Genomic DNA, 19369 nt, shown 5'->3' on the forward strand with positions numbered 1-19369 from the left:
CTCTATTCTTAGTAGTAGCTGTTTCGGGAGACTAGACATCCTCACAAAGGAGAGGCGGTTCTCTGCCCAACCAGATGCCATCTGTTTAAATGGCAGGAAAAAAGTGGGCGTGAGTGTGTGCGCACATGAGATGGGGAATGCTCGATACCTCAGATCATGTGTGCCTTTAATTTCCTGGTGACTGTGCAGAAACTTCAGCACACATGCACATTTTTTCCACATCACTTCTTGCTGCTTAATTTGAAGCTGGAGCAACTTTGCAATGAGTCAGAGAGAGAGAGAGAGGCTTGTTGCCATGCCAACGTGACACGCAAGCAAAGGAGGTCAGATGAGATGAGACTAATAAACTCAGATTCTTACAACTGAATTGTTGAATATTTTACTGTGCAAATGACATCAGATGAAGGGGATTGTCACATTTTTTTGAAGATCGATTCCACCTGCTGCTGTTCTGCCCATTTTCTTTTTCTTCCTAGGCAGCTATCCCTTTTCTGGCACATTAGTGACTCTTGTCATCGCTTTAATTGCATCAGACGTTGACAAGTTTATTCTTTGAGAGGGGGAGTGTGATGTCCCCAAGTGAATGTACCCAGAAGAGGGCATGTAGGGACAATCTAAAATGTCATCCTGGCTCAAAAAGGAAAAATAGCAATGATTTATATGCACAACTGCATTTTGTTGCCCTAGGCTGAACTCCAATTGCTCTGCTGTTTAGGGTTAGTAGCCTTAAAGATGCACTTTTACTAACTATGGTGTTTACCAAAGTGGTTCTCTCTGTTGAAAAGTCGACTTGATGTACATGTCTGTGATCTTACATAATGTGCAGTTAAGCTTGATTTTTGTCCCACTTTTTTCATTTTTTTTTTTTTTTCCCTGTTCAGCCCCAGAAGACGGTACAAATGGCTTTTAAGATGCCGTCTGTTGCATAGAGTTGATTTTAAAAGGCACTCGAAGTGCACAGGAAAGCTAATGTAGCCTCTGATTGAGCAAAACCCGTTGGCCTGAAATTGCATGAGGAGCCCCAGACCATCATCTCAGATCTTTTGAATTATTGATTCGTCCAATGAATATCACAGCTTGTGCCTCAGCGTCCAGAGAGATAGATTCCAAAGTCCTGTTCAGGCCGCACAGCCAATAATGACTGTCGTTTAACTGTTAAACTCTTGTGAAGTTGGACATTTGGTATGTGAAAGCATAAATCTCACTTTTTTTTTCTCCTCTCAGTTTGCAAAGAAATGTTGATTGCCAGTATTTTAAAAACATCTTATGCTCTAAAAGTAGAGGGAGCAAGACGATTGAGGAAGATTGAGCACTTTCTCAGTATTAATGCACTATTCTCTCTGTTTCTCTCCCCCTGCAGAAGCAGATCATCGTGGACCCGCTGAATTTCAGCGAGGAGAGATTCCGGCCTTCTCTTGAGGAGCGTCTGGAGAGCATCATAAGTGGCGCCGCCCTCATGGCCGATTCGTCCTGTACGCGTGACGACCGGCGCGAGCGAATCGTGGCTGAATGCAACTCTGTGCGGCAGGCGCTGCAGGATCTGCTCTCTGAGTACATGGGCAATGTAGGTGCACATTAAATACTGTTTTTCCTTCTCGTTTGCTGCTTTTTTCCCCCTTCTGCAGTCCCAAATCCCTAAATGACGACAACAAGTACCCACCTGCTACCAGAGACAGACGCTCTCCTGCAGGGAAGGAGAGGGGAGTTTTATTTCAGGGACAGTGCACACATCACGTTTGCCGGGCTGTGTTGTATAAAGACCTTCAGTCTCAACACAATTTGTCCTGTGTCGTCTGGCTTTTGAAGAGAGGGGTTCAGTACACACAAGCCCCCTGCTGTGCATTGAATTGTTTGACTACTGTTGTTTTCAAATAATTCCCTTTGTTTGCTCACCGGTATTGGTTTTATTTATTTATTTATTTTTTTTTTGGATCTTCGTTTTATTTGTTTTGTTTTTGTTGCTTCATTTATTGTCTTGTAGTAACAGATTAATTTTTTTCGCTGAAAGTCTCGAGTAGTTTAAAGAAAAGAAATATTGGTTGAAAGCAACCGTTTTACACCCCTGCGGCGTGCAGCGCCGTGATATGCTTGTGGTCAGGTTGGTAAATGAAGAATTTGTAAGTTCTTTGACACATTTGGTTGTATTTGCCCCACACCGAGAGAAAATTGGCCACTTTTAGGCTAGGCTGGTGTGGAGTGCTCTATAATTGAAAAAAGATAGAAATGCAGTCATGTTTGTAAATTTAACTTTAATTCCCCACTTTAAAACTCCTAGCTTATTTCTCAGAATCCACCTCAGGCTGATGTATTCCTCCGATTTCTTACATGCATTGGATGTCTTGCTTTGTACCATCATGGTTTGTCTCCCTCTACCTTTTTCTCCCCCACTACATTCTCTCTAAGGCAGATATTTATTTTTATTTTTTTTAACCAACCTCTTTCCCCATCTACATTTTGAAATTGAGTAGCCTTTTTCTTTCTGACCGGTCAATTTTTGTTTTTGGCTTATGTTTGTTGGAAATAACTACAAATCTTTTGCTTTCTAAATATCTAGGGAAAGCTCGTAATCTGTATTGCAAAGAGTTCTTCATGCTTGATGGCCCTTTTCAAAGTTCAAATAAGTTCTTTGCCCCTAGCACACGGTAACATAATTTTTCTGTCACGCGTTAATAGCGGTGTGTGGGCATCCGAAGTGGTGGTGTGCCACAAACCGCTGAAGATGATGTTCGGGGAGGCGATGTCTCACAGGTGTCAGCGACTATTTATGTCAGTCTTTCAAAACGTCAGCAAGCAGCAGGTCCTCTGCTCTGTCTGGAAACATGGCGATGTACTCGGCAACCTGAGCTGACGCGTTCCAGACGGCTCATTGCTGGTTCTGTGTAACTCCAGACCAGGACCGTGAGCGAGCGCCTCTGTCATTACTGTCCATTTTTAACTCTGCGGCGTAAGAGCCTGAAAATGGCTGTCTGATAATATCTAGCAAAGGGTTTGGCATGGATAAGGCACAAGCATTCAATAAAAGTCAAATTACACATTCGATTTCCAGTGCCATTTCAAGTGATCCTCATGAAGAGTGCTTATGCCTGGAATGGAAAAATCATACCAGATTGATTCCAGCCAGTGATAGTAATCACTAATATGCAGCTATCTGTGTAATAAGCTTGCCATGTCTTCCCATATTAGCTATGTTGCCATGACTGCATGAGAAATGCTAATATAATTGGACAGGACCTATTAAAGGAACCCCATCTTATGTACAGAATTTATGTCCCTGCACAGATAAATGATCTAGAGCCATCCCATATGTTCTCACACAGATAAATGATAGAGAGCTGTTGTTTTGAACACACAAGCACGGTCTATGACACTTTTCTGTGATCGGTTTTTTTTTTTTTTTGCTTATCCTTTGTGCTGCTGGTTTATTTTAGCTACAGATTCATCCAAGCAGTGTCCAGGACGTTTCAAAACAGGTTTTCTACTTGACTAGGCCTTTGCAGCGTGTCTGCCCCAACACACAAAACACTGCTCCTCAGCCCTGAAGCGCAGCTGACATGACAAGGCTTTGGCTGCTCACTCGTTCAGACAGGAGAAACAGATGAGGGAGATGATATGTCCATCCTTCTCGGCTACTTTTGGAGCAAATCCTCCTGGAGCCTCTGGATGCTTTGGCCGGCACTTTACCTGACAATACCCTTTACAAACTCTCTTAAAAAACCTAGTGAGCCATTGTTTATATAGGCAGCAAATGTCTTTAGTTTAAGCATGTTGCAAAGCTAACCACGCAACACTGAATATAAAATGTAGAGTCTGGAGTGTGCCGGCAATGTTGCCTTTGTAGGCTGCCAAATTCAAAAGAACAACATATGTAATGGAAATCTTGTGTAACCAAAGTAAAAGTGTCACTTTTGTCCAATTTAATACATACTTGCTGTATATAATAAAATTAATACTTGCAAATAAAAATTATTATTAGAAGTAGTGGTAGTAGTAGTTAGTAGTAGTATTTTTAAGACATCAGCTTTTTTTTTTTTTTTTTTTTTTTCCTCTCCATCTTATGGTATGCCATACACCACATTAAGCCATACACCACATTAATTTTTCTTTTTGTTAATCTGAGAAAGAGTTATACAATGTTTGTGGATGGATTTAAATGTGGATGCAGTCTTTTAAATCTCGAGGTGCTTTCTGTGAAGTCTTTTGCCATATTGTTAACATTTGGGCATCTCTGGACTTTTAATGCAGGAAAAGTTTTCTTAACATCTTTTTGTTAGTCTTTCAGGATTTCCTTATCAGGTAGCAAAGATATTTCTCCCTCAATCTCTCACTCTTTTATCCTCTGTTAAATGGAGGAATGTATTGGGTGCAATAGGCTGAAATTTCGATTTGAGTAAGACAGGTGCAGCTCCTCCCCCCTTCTTTTAGAGTTGAATAACTAGTCTCACATCCAATTTGTGCTCTGACTGTGTCGTTAAATGAACTCAGAAGGCCCGCAATAATACAGAGATTAAATTGGTGTCCTAAATTCAATTTTTAGCCATATGATTTCTCCTGGAATAAAGGAACTGCCTTGTTTGAAGTGACTTAGGTTGATAGAAGGACATATTGGCCAGACAGCATATGGGCGCTTTGTCGCTGCTGAGACTCTGCATTTGTCTCTTTAGCTAGCTTTTAGCCTCCCTTTTACATTTTTCAAACCGCAAAATAAAACTCCCAGCTGAAACTTTGTACTTAATAATAATTTACTGAAGCAAAATTATGTATTGACACAATAGATTTGAAGAAAGTGTTGCAATTTTTTTTTCCTCCTTAAAGGAACATGCTGCTATTTTTGAAAATAGGCTCATTTTCCAACTTCCCTAGAGTTAAACAGTTGAGTTTTACCATTTTCGAATCCATTCAGCCGATCTCCGGGTCTGGCGGTAGCACTTTTAGCATAGCTTAGATCATTGAATCTGATTAGACCGTTAGCATCTCGCTCAAAAATGACCAAAGAGTTTGGATATTTTTCCTATTTAAAACTTAACTCTTCTGTAGTTACATCATGTACTAAGACCGACGGAAAATGAAAAGTTGCGATTTTTCTAGGCCGATATGGCTAGGAACTGTATTCTCATTCCGGCGTAATAATCAAGGAACTTTGCTGCCGTACCATGGGTGCAGCAGGCGCAATGATATAACGCAGCACCTGAAAATAGGCTAACTTCCGTCAACATAACCAGCGTGCCTTGCTACTGTGGAGACATTTGTGTGAGAAGATTCAGAAGATATTTACTTTGGTGCAGATCCTGAACCGTATCTTTTTGAACCGGAATACACTGAAGGCTGCTTGCTGCCCTTCAAAATCAATGTAGCATATTATATGACATACTATAACATAACGGTGTAATAAACGTATTGGCTTGAAATGAATGGGGCCATCAAATGTGTGTAAATCAAGTCTTTGCTCATAATAGGCAGGAGGGGCAATATTATTAGTCTAAAACTGGAAAGTGGCTGAGTTAAACAGGGCAGAGGACTGTGAATTTACAAGATTCGAACCGCTTCCTGAACTAGTTAGGCCAAGCGAGGCTTCGGACGTCATCAATGAGATGATTTCTCGACACACGCTCCGAAGCCTTGGCACAGAACGTAACATCACTAGTATTTTGTACCATAGAAACTGTAGATAAACAATACCGACAAGTATTACTATGAATATGCTTACTTACCGACAAGTAAGGCACTACCTCACCAGAACTCTACAACAAAACTACTAACATTATATACTGTATAAGCCAAATGGTCGAGCAAACCTAGCCCTCATTTCACAGGTAGCTAACAACAACAGCAGTGCTTTTTCAGTCTGGTCGTTCAAGCTAACTAAAAATAATAATGTTACACTTACAGCCATGTGTGATGATACACTTGGTCCTGTCTGTATGGCTGTATCCTTTTAGATGATGTAACTACAGAAGAGTCAAGTTTTAAATAGGAAAAATATCCAAACTCTTTGGTCATTTTTGAGTGCTAACGGTCTAATCAGATTCAATGATCTATGCTAAGCTATGCTAAAAGTGCTACCTCCAGACCCGGAGATCGGCTGAATGGATTTGAAAACGGTAAATCTCAACTGTTTAACTCCAGGGGAGTTGGAAAATGAGCCTATTTTTAAAAATAATGGCGTGTTCCTTTAAGGCAGGAAGCACATTTCATTACAGACTCGTCAAATTTCTACAAATTTCACTTTTTAGATAGGAGGTTTGATTGCATGCGTGCATTTCCCACAAATCAGCTGCATAAAGCAGACTTTAATATTCTATAAATTAAATGAGAGGTCTTGAAAGGTTAATCTGAAACCCAAGTTCTGTAGTTATAGCCTCAGGCAGCGGCTGGTTATGAATGTTTATGAAAATGTAATAAAATAGCAGTGTACAGCTGCTCAGGTTCTGGGCATTGTGTTGACGAAGCTAAGCGCTTGATGCATTAAGGTTTCTGACTCTATAGCTCTTGAATGTAAATGCTTTAAAGTTGCTTAAATTGGCATAATTTTTTTTCATCTTGTTTGTTGATTCTTGCCTCAGTCACATTTAAAATGAATTTTTAGAGCAGCGCTTCAAAATAATCAAACCTCAATTCATAATTGATGTAATCTTATGATGAATACTAATGTTTTAATCACTGTTGTGTGACCTGAATTTTACAGGTTTCATTATCGTTGAGCAGAAATGGTGCATGTAGGCAGAAAACCAAAGACACAGATTGAATTGTAATGGACTGCCACATCCTGTTTTTGGCTTAAGCGCTTTTCAGGCCGTTCAAAAATAGATTGTAATTAATTGCCGATTAGCAAAGAGATTGATCAAGCCTTTGTTAGTTGGGAAAAGATGTGTAATTGTTATGCAGGGTCTTAAATAGAGTGCCCCGATCTGTGCTGTAAACCCAAACTTGGTCAGTCAATCAGGTTTCGACTTAAGTCCAACCCAGACTGATTATCCGGATGATTAACAATGCAGAGCACAGCTAAACAAACAAGCCTCTTCACTTTACAGAGCACAAGCTCATGGTTTTGAGTGCTGCGGTTCAAGCACGTATTTAATTATTCCACCCTCTCGCGACTACTTCACACACTGTGTCTGTTCTGAGTGTTTCTGCTGCATTTTATTAATAATACATTTCAGACCCCCCTAGACTCTTGTTGTAGAGGTGATTGTACACTAGGCGAGATAGCAGTAATAAGGTTTGACGTGTCGAGCTTTTGACATTTAAATTCTTAAACTTGAAGGCAAACATCTGAAGAATCTGTGAAAAGACAGATGCGAACTCTTCAAGGCCTTACGGAGGGGGAGATGGAACTGGAGACCCACACACACCCACACCTCTCTCTCCGTCTGTTCTCTTACTCACGTTTTCCTCTTTGCCATGGGCATTCAGAAAGATTGACATCCAGTCTTGTTTTATGACAACTCCCTTCTGTTTTTTTAGAAGCCTCTTAACTCAAACTGAGCCTTGTTTCTATCGTTCCTCTACTTGTTCTTTCACCTAACAGTGCTTTTTGAAATTATTTTTGTCTTACCACCCCAGAATAATTGTCCTTTTTCATAAATAGCGATAACATTTGAACAGTAAGTGCAGATCATTACCATTTGACCTTTTCTGCAGCAATTTTCTGCTCTAGGAAATTCCGTATAGGGACACCTGCTTGTTAAAGCCGAGCCTTAATGAGTCCTTGCTAACCTGTTGGCTTCTGGATTTCCCCAAATATGTACCAAAGTTAATTAAGCTGGAGTCAAAAGTTCCTGCAGCTTCTTTAAAAAAATGTTTAAAAAGCCAGGACACTTTTAAAACGTTGTTTTTTTTCTCCCCCAGATTGCAAAAAAAGTTAAATTGACTTTGTGCATTTCATTGTCACCTCATCTGAATGCGTAATTAAAGCAAATCTCACCACATGCAGTGCATCAGGGGAGCACTTTACTGTCCCGGAGGCTTTTGCTAAATTTACAGCTCTCCATAAAAACGCAAATCTGTCACACATGGGCTGTCAGATGGTTTCCTGCATACCTGGTCCTTGATCATTTAGCTGTTAAAATCACATCCCAGTCTTTTCAGAGATGGATGAGGTACTTTTTTCCCAAGCAATTTTAATTGCAGAAATATTGAGACAATTTGTCCATTTTAGAGGAAGCTTACTGCACTCAATTTTACTGTTTCGCTTAAAGGGATAGTTCACCCAAAATGTGGTCAACCTGAATGACTTATCTTTCATGTTCTGCAAAAGAAAGTATTTTGAAAAATGCCTTGCAGTGAAAGTCAGTGGGGTCCAGACAAAAGCTAGGGGTTAAATGTATCGTAGTTAATCCATGATCCATACGGGCCCCATGGTTCAATACGCACGTGATTTGCGGGTTAATTGCAAGTTTAACCACCATAGAGTGAAAGTTTATTATTTGCATGTGTTGTATCTTGCCAGTTTATACATTCAGTAGATTGTAAACCATTCCAGAAAGAAGAGGCAAAGGAGAAGTTAATTCGGTTCTCGCACGCTGATATGTGCTCACATCAGCACACACAGAGTGTTCAGAGAGTGCACAAATTTGATTCCTCTTTCACGTCTCCTTGCACTTGGATGGACATAGACACAAAATTACATCGAAAATACCCGTCTCAGCAAGTATTCTCGTAAACAGTCAGTTAGTAGTCAATAATTGTAGTCAATAATTTTATCCATAACTCATCTTTGATCACCAAGATGACACATTTAAACTTTTTTTTTTCATGTGAGAATTTCTGTTGTCCTTGGTGTTAACGGCCCTTAACACTTTACAGTAAGTTTGTTAACTTAAGGTATTAACTGACACTAGCTAACATGAACTAACAATGAAAAATATTTCTTTTTAGCATATATTAATCTTTTATGAATGTTAAAGTCCCCCCTGTAGTCAATAATTTTATCCCTTAAAACTCATTTTTGATCACCAAAGTGACCATATTTAAACCTTTTTTCTTGTGAAAATATCTATTCATGCCTTAAAATACCTTGAATGTAAATCCACACCCTTGCTTAATTTAGTAGACACTACTAAATTCTATGAATATGCTAATTAGTCCCACCTTCACTCACTCGCAAAAGCTCAGAGATCCATTCGGTCAGATTACTGATGTAAACGCTGCACAATAGTATTACTTTTTACAACGTTGGACACACAATGGTAATTAATGATTAGCCTTTTGCTTGACTACTTATCAAACAGCTAATAATGTGTTGCTGATGTTACAGAAACCTTTCCTGTTCATGAGTCAGACAGCTGTCTTCTAACAATGAGTATCCTTAAAAAACTTTGAACATCTTAGGAGAAAGGCATATAGTTCATTATAACATCGTAATATATATCATACAACTGCTATATTGCTAAATCTGCCTGAGTTTTCATATCAACGGAAAAATATACCAGAATTACCTTATCTTGAGCCTCAGATCATAGTTGATGATATGCTAAAGCCCGCTGGCATGTTGACGTAATTTGTTACGATTTGTTGACTTGTGAATTTGCACACGGTTTGTCTTAAAGCATATTAAAATCACCACATAGACATATAAACAACATTTTGTTTACCCCCCCCTTTTTTTTCTTCTTTTTTTTTTTTTCCTTGTTGATCCAAAAAAATGATCTGATCTGTGACTCAAAAACCATAATATGATCCGAACCGTGAGTTTTGTGATCGGTTGAACCACTAACAAATGCCATACATGTTTGTAAAGAGTAAATAATAAATTTTGATTTTTAGATGAACAAACTCTTTAAAAGCACTAGCCACTAGGGTTGGTTAGTGGTACTTGAGTCCATATGGCAGTGATGGACCATAAACTTTCTTTTTTCTCAAAGTTTTGATACATTTCACGCCAAAATGAGATTAAATGAAAAAAATTACCCATCCCTTGTAGCAGTTGTTCCCTGATGCTGACCACCAATTTGGGAAAAGTTAGCTAGAATATTACACTAGAATGTTATTGTACTATGATTAATGAAAAAACATAAATCTTTGGTATTGTTATGGTATGAAAGCCTGTCATATTGGCATTGCTTTTAAACCATTATTATCCAGCCATGCAATATACCCTTTAGTCAAATGGCTTTTAGAGTTTGTCGCATGAGATTTATTAATTTTTTTGTGTGCGTGTGTGTGATCGTGGTGTTTGGCTGTAAATGTTAAAAGCACTTTCCTCTAACTGCTGTAAATATGACGGAAAAGAGCGGGACTTGGTAATCTGAATGGATCACTTTAGCAAAAGACTTTAAACGGCACACCTTATTAATAGTTTTAAAGATGGTGCCCACATTATAACCCTTCTGAATATCAAGGTTACGACACAAATGGCATTTGACCTCTTTACTCACTTTTGGTCTTTTTGGCCTTTTATGGTAGTTGGTGTGTGTGTGTTTTTCAAAAGCATTTCCCACATACTACAGTAAATCATGTTGTAGCTGTGTGCGATTTAGCGCCTGGGGAGGTCTGGAGCTGGTCTGACCTCTTATAAAATTTAAATACGAGTAGATAAAATGTGTGTTTGAGCGACGGAGGCGTGGCACTTAGAGGATTTATGCCCCACTCTTTGCAGTCTGTCTCATTGCCCATTACATGCTGGGAGAGGTATGTGTGTGACAGAGAGCACAAACCACTGATGATTCCATTATTTTCATTCATCGCTTTTATTCTCGTGGGTCTTAGACCACTGCTGTCGGCTGCTGCAGAGCTGTGGCATCACTCCGTGACTGACAGTTTCTATTAAGCCCCCTTGAAGTCTTAGATGTGTTGTAGAGCATTTAAACGACAGCTCAGACCTGTGTTGAAGGTTATTGTAGTGCCATTTCACCCCTTTCTGCTAAGTGACCTCTGCTGTGTCTTGTCATTTGTCCTTGTTGCATATGTATTTAACAGCTTTGTTTCATCATGCGTAGAAGTAAACATTCTTCTTTGTCTGTTCAAAAGATAGTTCAGCGTTTGTGTGCTATGGCTTTTGTGTACTATTCATTTAGTTATAAACTATAATTATAACTAAATTAGTTATAATTAACTAATTAGTCATAATTAGTTAGAATTAAAACACCAATAGACAATAAAATTGTTTATTATAAGTGCTGTTATGTTGTCTGCCACTTTAAATGCAGAAGTTCTTTACAGTCAGGGGGAATCTAACACTGTTTATCATTCATCAGCTGAAAAAACTGTTCTAAAGTGATTCCAATGATACAGTTTGTCTATTGTTAAAGTTTTGCTGTGAACTTCCCTATTTTCATAGAATGAGAATGATTAACAATAACTAGAACTATAAAGTTTATGTATAGTTATTGTCCTTGGTGTTAACGGCCCTTAACACTTTACAATAAGGTTTGTTAACTTAAGGTATTAACTGACACTAGCTAACATGAACTAACAATGAAAAATATATTTCTTTTTAGCATATATTAATCTTTTATAAATGTTAAAGTCCCCCTGTAGTCAATTTTTATCCCTTAACTCATCTTTGATCACCAAAGTGACACATTTAAACTTTTTTTTTTTCTTGTGGAAAAAAAAAAATTCTTCATGCCTTAACATAGCGTGAATGTACACCCTTGCTTCATTTAGTATACGCATATCTATGAATATGCTAATTAGCATCACCTCCACTCACTCGCACAAGCTCAGAGATCCATTCGGTCAACTTACTGAGGCAAGCGCTGCACAGTGTATCGCTTTTTACAACATCGGACACATAACGGTAATTAAATAAATTGATGTGATTGGTTACAAGGTAGATTTCAAACTGCATTTTTGAAACTGCAGTTTTAAAGAGAAAATACTCTGCAATGGTGTTGACTTGTGAATTTGCACGTGGTTTGTCTTAAAGCATATTAAAAACACCACATAGACATATAAACATTATATACTTGATTTTCACCACAGGGGGACAAAAATGCAATTGTTCATTTGTTTAATTTGTTGGTTCACTGTGCATTAATATTAATAGATACAGCTTTATGTACTTAATGTATTAGTAGATGTTGAAATTAAATATTAGTAAATGCTGCAGAAGTATTGCTCATAGTTAATGTTAACTAATGTAGGTCATATGATGCTTTTTAATGTTTTTCTTTTCCTTTAGTGTGTAATGTATCTGTTTGTGCATGCATACGATCTGCAAAGTTACAAAGCTCGTAGTTTCATACAAAGGGATATATTCTAACAGAGAACACTGATCCAGACCTGCCTAAAACGCCTCGATCGAAGTCCAGATATTACTTTCTCAGACGTCTGTTACAATGTGAAATGTTAGCATAATGCCCGCCCAAAGGCACAAAGAAAGAAAGTGATGCTTCAGTGAATTGTAATGTTGTTTTCATGGAGCAGAAACGCTGTGTTTGAATGCGAAAGCAAAACCACTTTGATTCCTAATTTCCAAATTTTTTTTGAAGGCCAAATGGAGGTTAAGATTTATAAAGCTGTTCCTGAGCAGTACAACCTAAAAGTTTGCTTGTGCACAGCCGCTTACAGAGGATGGCTTCCTGAACTTGAGAGAGTACAATGCCAGCTATATACAAATACTATTTACCACTGTGAAATGTTCTGCTCAAGTCGTGCTCGCAAAGTGGCTCTGATCGATCGGCTTGATCATCCACGTTTTCAGAGTGTGACTTGGGCTTGAACTGATATAGCAGAACCAAAGACATTTGTTAACTGTTTACAATTGCTTAAAGCCTTGGAAGCTGGAGCTTGTGATTATGGTAAGGGGCGGTACATTTCCGACACACGTTTGGTGTTTGGCCAGTCACAGTGCCCTGGGTCAGCTTTTCTGAAGGAGGGGCTTTGTAGCGATCAGTGCGTTTTAGACAGACAGGGAATAAAGGTGCTGCAATATTGTACAGTATGTGAAGTTTTTATTTATTTATTTTAAACAAAGTATGTTTACCTATTCTGTTACACCCAATAAACAAAATAATGAACTTATAAAATAGCATCATATGACCCCCTTTAACTAACAATAACAAAAAGGTTAGTATAAAGTGTTCTCTTTTTGCAGTGCTGAAGCAAAAATGGCAGATAGCAATAAATTGTGCTGGATTAGTGCTCAGATATTTTCTGCTCTATGGAAAAAAAATCTGTCTTTTCTAATGCAGTTTTGATGAGCTGCAGTCCACACTGTGAACTTTTGACTACCCCTTTTTTTTTTTTTTTTTTTTTTTTTTTTTTCCCTCTCATAATGAAATGTCCACTGACATTTCATTCCAACTCCAAAGTCATAGAGCCTGGCAGAGCTGGTATCATAACATACAATAAAGGGGCGCTTTACTCTCTATCCTCTTTTTCAGTGTAACTTTTTTCATTCTGGCACCGAGAACACTTGAGTGAGCTCTACAGACTTCTGGAACTAGGAGTGATAGCTTAGAATGATGGTTATTTTCAGCTGCTGTCAGTGATTGGAAAAATGTCCCCATCCTGGTCTCTTACACAATAAATGATTATGCTCACTCAGTTGAATCACGATGTCCCTAATTTACTCCGACTCCTGTTCAATTGAAGGATACATCCTTTAGTTGTTCAGTGCTGTACTACAGTAGGGAGACCAGACACATGCCTGGCAGAGACGTGCAAATCGGAAGTGGCTTTGTACTGTGAATTATAGAGCAGATGGTTCTTGTCCTAGGTGCTGATTGATCAATACAACATTGTCCAGAAACAGACAATATGGTAAGAGCTATTAAGCAGAACACATAATCAGTTAGCTACTATGGAAGATAAGATTTTGGCAAAATATCTAGTTGGTGGGTTACCTAAACAACTAGTGAACTGTCTTAACTGAAAGCCTGTATTATACAGATTTTTGTGCTCATTGGAAAATATCTAGACTATGTGCAAAAGAGCAAACGTACAAACAAATGTAGGAACAAAGGGTCTCAAAGCAATCTGACTTTGTTTTTTTTGTTTTTTTTCTTATGTTGATATTGGATGTACATCGGTCAATATTGGAATCGTTCTTGCTAACTTCCTTAATTTTTATATTTAGATTACTTTTTCAGTTACTTATTACATATAACAGTGTTATTAAAGTAGCGTTTTTAAAGATTAACCATTTAGAAAATCTCAAAATAAATATCCATTCTTTATACTGTACATGATGATATTGTGATTCCCAAGTTTACTTGTAACATTTAAAAGTGACTGATTGTAGTGGTGTATTTATTATTTATTCAGATAGTAGTTTAGTATTTTAATATCACCCTTTTTATCGACCGTAACAAAATAATTATCGGCGCAGTAGTGTCTGCTACAATTTGAATATTCTTGCATCCCTAGTGAATATAGATATGGCTGCACATAGTCCACAGTATCTCACAGAAGTGAGTACACCCTTCACATTTTTGTTACACTTTGCTACAATGTATAGTAGTGAGTGTACAGCTTGTATAACAGTGTAAATTTGCTGTCTCCTCAAAATAACTGAACACACAGCCATTAATGTCTAAACCGCTGGCCACAAAAGTGAGTACACCCCTAAGTGAAAATGCCCAAATTGGGCCCAAAGTCTTAATATTTTGTGTGGCCAACATTATTTTCCAGCACTGCCTTAACCCTCTTGGGTATGGAGTTCACAGGTTTCCACTGGAGGACTCTTCCACTCCTCCATGACGACATCACGGAGCGGGTGGATGTTAGAGACCTTGCGCTCTTCCACCTTCCGTTTGAGGATGCCCCACAGATGTTCAATAGGGTTCAGGTACCCTCAGCTTCTTTAGCAATGCAGTGGTCGTCTTGGAGGTGTGTTTGGGGTCATTATCATGTTGGAATACTGAGCTGCTGCCCAGTCTCTGAAGGGAGGGGATCATACTCTGTTGGCATTCATGGTTCCCTCAATGAACTGTAGCTCCCCAGTGCCGGCATCACTCATGCAGCCCCAGACCATGACACTCCCACCACCGTGCTTGACTGTAGGCAAGACACACTTGTCTTTGTACTCCTCACCTGGTTGCCGCCACACAGGCTTGACACCATCTGAACCAAATAAGTTTATCTTGGTCTCATCAGACCACAGGACATGGTTCCAGTAATCCATGTCCTTAGTCTGCTTGTCTTCAGCAAACTGTTTGCGGGCTTTCTTGTGCATCATCTTTAGAAGAGGCTTCCTTCTGGGACGACAGCCATGTAGACCAATTTGATGCAGTATGGTCTGAGCACTGACAGGCTGACCCCCCCCACCCGTTCAACCTCTGCAGCAATGCTGGCAGCACTCATACGTCTATTCCCCAAACACACCCTCTGGATATGACGCTGAGCACGTGCACTCAACTTCTTTGGTCGACCATGGCGAGGCCTGTTCTGAGTGGAACCTGTCCTGTTAAACCGCTGTATGGTCTTGGCCACTGTGCTGCAGCTCAGTTTCAGGGTCTTGGCAATCTTCTTATAGCCTACGCCATCTTTATGTAGAGCAACAATTCTTTTTTTCAGATCCTCAGAGTTCTTTGCCATGAGGTGCCATGTTGAACTTCCAGTGACCAGTATGAGAGAGTGAGAGCGATAACACCAAATTTAACACACCTGCTCCCCATTCACACCTGAGACCTTGCAACACTAACAATTCACATGACAATGGCTAATTGGGCCCAATTTGGACATTTTTACTTAGGGGTGTACTAACTTTTGTGGCCAGCGGTTTAGACATTAATGGCTGTGTGTTGAGTTATTTTGAGGGGACAGCAAATTTACACTGTTATACAAGCTGTACACTCACTACTTTACATTGTAGCAAAGTGTCATTCCTTCAGTGTTGTCACATGAAAAGATAAAATAATATATTCACAAAAATGTGAGGGGTGTACTCACTTCTGTGAGATACTGTGTATGTGTGTGTGTGTATATATATATATATATATATATATATATATATATATATATATATATATATATATTCTCTGTATAAAACAATCCTTTGTACTTTAATGCTTAAATGAAGATGAAACTTATACTAAGAGCTATGACTACATTTCAAATTCTTTTTTTTTTGGTCAGGAGGGTGAAAGTAGCTTATATTTATTTGAAGGGAAATGCATTTGATTGGATGATCAGTTTGACAGATGATGCTTTCTGGCCATTTGTTCTCTGTGCTGTGAATTTGGCAATTGAAAGGGACATAACAAATGTTCTCACAGCCTAAACTGATAATGGGTGTCTGCATGTGCAGTGTTTTGGGTAATCAACGCCACCCTAATATCTTTCCTCCAAAATGTTTTTAATCCAGTTTTCTTCTCAAGTAGATAAACTGATTTTCCATCTGGCAAATTTTGTTCTGCATTCACGTTGGCCATAATTTGCCTTTTGCTCAGTAAGTGCATGTCACTGTCACAGTCGCCTTCCTTGTCAGATGTACTTTTCCAGACAGTTAATCATAAGCCTTATTTGAAAGGAACAAATCACTCTTATTTCCCCTTGTTGAGGGGAAGACATGCCGCCTAGGCTGCAAGGTGAATGTGATCAGTGAATTGGTATGTACTGAATGTGTTTGAGCCCTTGTTGGGCGCTGGGCCACATCTCCACCTGGTTCAGCACTGATACGTGTCCATGATCCTGTCCTTGCCAAGAAATTATTCCACTCTGAGAAGAGGGAAGTGTTAAGGAATGTATGAGTGTTCGGAAAACTTTTGTGCCTATTCCACTTTAGTGATGAGTAGGACAATGTATAATGTATAATGAAGTGTGCACTGGATGCGCACGGTGTGTAACAGCATAATTATATTGCTCTCATTGCAAGTGCCCAATGCAGCGGTGTGCATTCAGTTGACGGATGTTCTGTTTTTGCAGCGTGCTACACAGGACACACCATACACTATTTTCTCCTTTTGTTATTCCTATGAAAGATTTAACATAATTAAATGTACAGCAGATAAAAAAAAAAAAATGTTCTTTTGATAGTTAATTGGCCTACTAATTCCAAACATGTTTACAAGTTTGGCTAATTAAGTCAGTTTTACCTTTAATGAACTAGATTTGTTAAAAATAAAGTTGAATTCAGCTTATATTTTGCTTTTTTATTTTAGTGTAACAGTGTAATTCAAACAATGGGTTGAAGAAACCAAGATATTAAAATTCATGAAGGATGTTCCCTTTGTCCTATTTCATATAAAGATTAAATGACTGTCTCCTGCTTAAGGGTGATTGCGTGTGTGAGTGTGACCTTGAGCTGCTTATTTTCTCTGCAGGTTGGAAAAAAAAAAAAAAAGTACACTTCTTTTAGTCCATCAAATGCATTTTGATCTGGACTTTTAAACGATAGTAAAAATCTAAATTAAGTATGCAAGCCATGCTTTGGGGAAAAAGAACGAAAAGAGTTACTTTAAATGCAAGCCGAGCGTGTTTAATGCATTGTCTCTTTCTGGAAAAATGGGGTGGATCATTGAGTGCTCCTTGAGCGCAAAGGATGTAGTTGGTTTAGAAGTATTTGAAATGGTTTTTCTGCTCTGCTAAACACTGCAGTTGAGGTTAAGGTTAAGGCTACATTTTTAGACCAACGTTTAGACTTAATATAGGAGAGGTGGTCCTGGGAATTTGCATTACACACTTCCTGAGATGTCTTGTAATTGCATTTATAAATATCCAGAGGAGCCAAATAAATTGTTTTCTAGCAGATAAATGAGGTTAGGCCAAGATTAATTGCCTCTGAACCCCCCAAAACAAATATTTCAATTAGTTTGACCCAAACACAAATGGTGCTACATTCTTTCAAAAACCTCGAAGCCCCACGAACCAGGGTGATTTATCTTTTAGCGTAAATGCATGGCTTTCTCATTTTTAATGACTTCTTTGTAAGTACTTTCCCACCTAATATGTTATGTTATCATTTTTCATATTGTCCATAATGATTTGTGAGTTTTTTTTTTCTTAATGTTTAAACATTGAGGCGGCTAAGAGAAAAAGAGAAAAGATATACCCAAATGCTTGTTTGTTTTTATATTGTTCATTTTACCAGATCTTGCCATGTAAGCTAAGCTGTTTATGAAATGCACACAGACAGCAAGCCTTTGAATGATTCGAAAAGCGAAATCAATGGCTTGCTCAAGCTTCAAAGGCAAGCGTAACTTAAGCGGTTTAGTTTTGATCTAGTGAGCATTTGTTAGAACTAGATAACTGCCTTTTTTTATACTGGAAAACAATGTTAAGGAAGTTTCCTAGCTCCTTCCCTTCACTTTCACCACAAAATGGAAATATTTTATATTTTTCCAAGGGCAGAATGATGGCAGACTAGTGGCTATTAAATATCACTGTCATGGATAATGGCATTTGCCCACATTCACTTCGGTGATGTAGCATATCTGACTCTAAACTGGGTTACCCTCAGAAGAAGCTTAGGACTTTGTGCTGTTGTGATTGTCAGGGGCATCATTGGCCTCATAGGTAATATAGAAAAACACATTTCCTCCTGATATATTGTCAAGATCCAAGGAGAAATGGTTCTTTAATGGTCCCACTGGCTTGATTCTTCTCACACTAGCTCTTTTACAGTCTTCTGTAAGATTGCATTTTCTTAGAGAGCCGTTACATGTCCATTTAGCTCATGGGTTATATAGATACATGCCCAAGCTCTTGTTGTTCTCACCATTCGGATAAAAAAATCTTGTAAGCTGCTTATTTTATGAGACATTTAAAACTGTTGACTTTGTAGGATTGTTTTGCAAATGGCATATTAAAAGTTAATAGCCTGTGCTGGTCCTTGTGCGTCTTGAACACATCGCAGACGTATCGTGATGTGTGGCTCATTTTCAAGGGCGACCATTTTATATTGGGTTCAGCCCAAGGTCTGTATTAGCAGAGGTTAACGGTATCATTGAAGTGTTTTTTTTTCTGAAATAAGCTTTGAAATTAGCACAAAGCTGTATCTGTGCAGCTGAATATTGTTGTGTGGTTTGTGAATGCTAAATTATATTTTGTCAACAAATTGTCAGTTCCTTGAGTTGGATAAAATTGTCATGGAAAATGGATTCTTAATATTAATGAATTGTTAGAGGTACCTCTGTCTTGGTATGTAGTTCCTTTAATCCATGGAGAGATGTTAGGCTTTTTAGTGTAGTTTTTTTTTCTTCTTCTTTCTTTTGGCCAGAATGGTCTCTAAGGAGCAGTCGTAGCATGAATATTAATGAATTAAAAATTGAAAGGGCAGGAGGTGAACATTTTAAGAAATTAGATTTCACCTTGCACAGCAGAACTTTCTCTCTGTAAGATTTAATAATGATTGAAGCATTAAGTCATGCTCATGTCTTTTCTCATCGTCATCTGAGATGCACTAAAAACTCTTGCACGGGTGCCACAGTGTCACAGATATGCTCTGGTAGTTTGAGTTATGGGCTTGTATTCAAAGTGGCCAAGG

The 19369-nt window shown here is 38.5% G+C and overlaps 1 protein-coding gene across 1 annotated transcript in view; it reads left to right on the plus strand.

Moving 5' to 3' along the window:
* ctnna1 (catenin (cadherin-associated protein), alpha 1) overlaps positions 1 to 19369 on the plus strand; it is a 103755-nt gene that overhangs the window by 21974 nt on the left and 62412 nt on the right. The window contains exon 7 of the mRNA XM_051859598.1: positions 1361 to 1564. Coding sequence (XP_051715558.1) covers positions 1361 to 1564 — 204 coding nt within the window. The remainder of the gene's footprint in view (positions 1 to 1360; positions 1565 to 19369) is intronic.

This window comes from Ctenopharyngodon idella, chromosome 14 (genome assembly GCF_019924925.1).
Source record: "Ctenopharyngodon idella isolate HZGC_01 chromosome 14, HZGC01, whole genome shotgun sequence".
Lineage (NCBI taxonomy): Eukaryota > Metazoa > Chordata > Actinopteri > Cypriniformes > Xenocyprididae > Ctenopharyngodon > Ctenopharyngodon idella.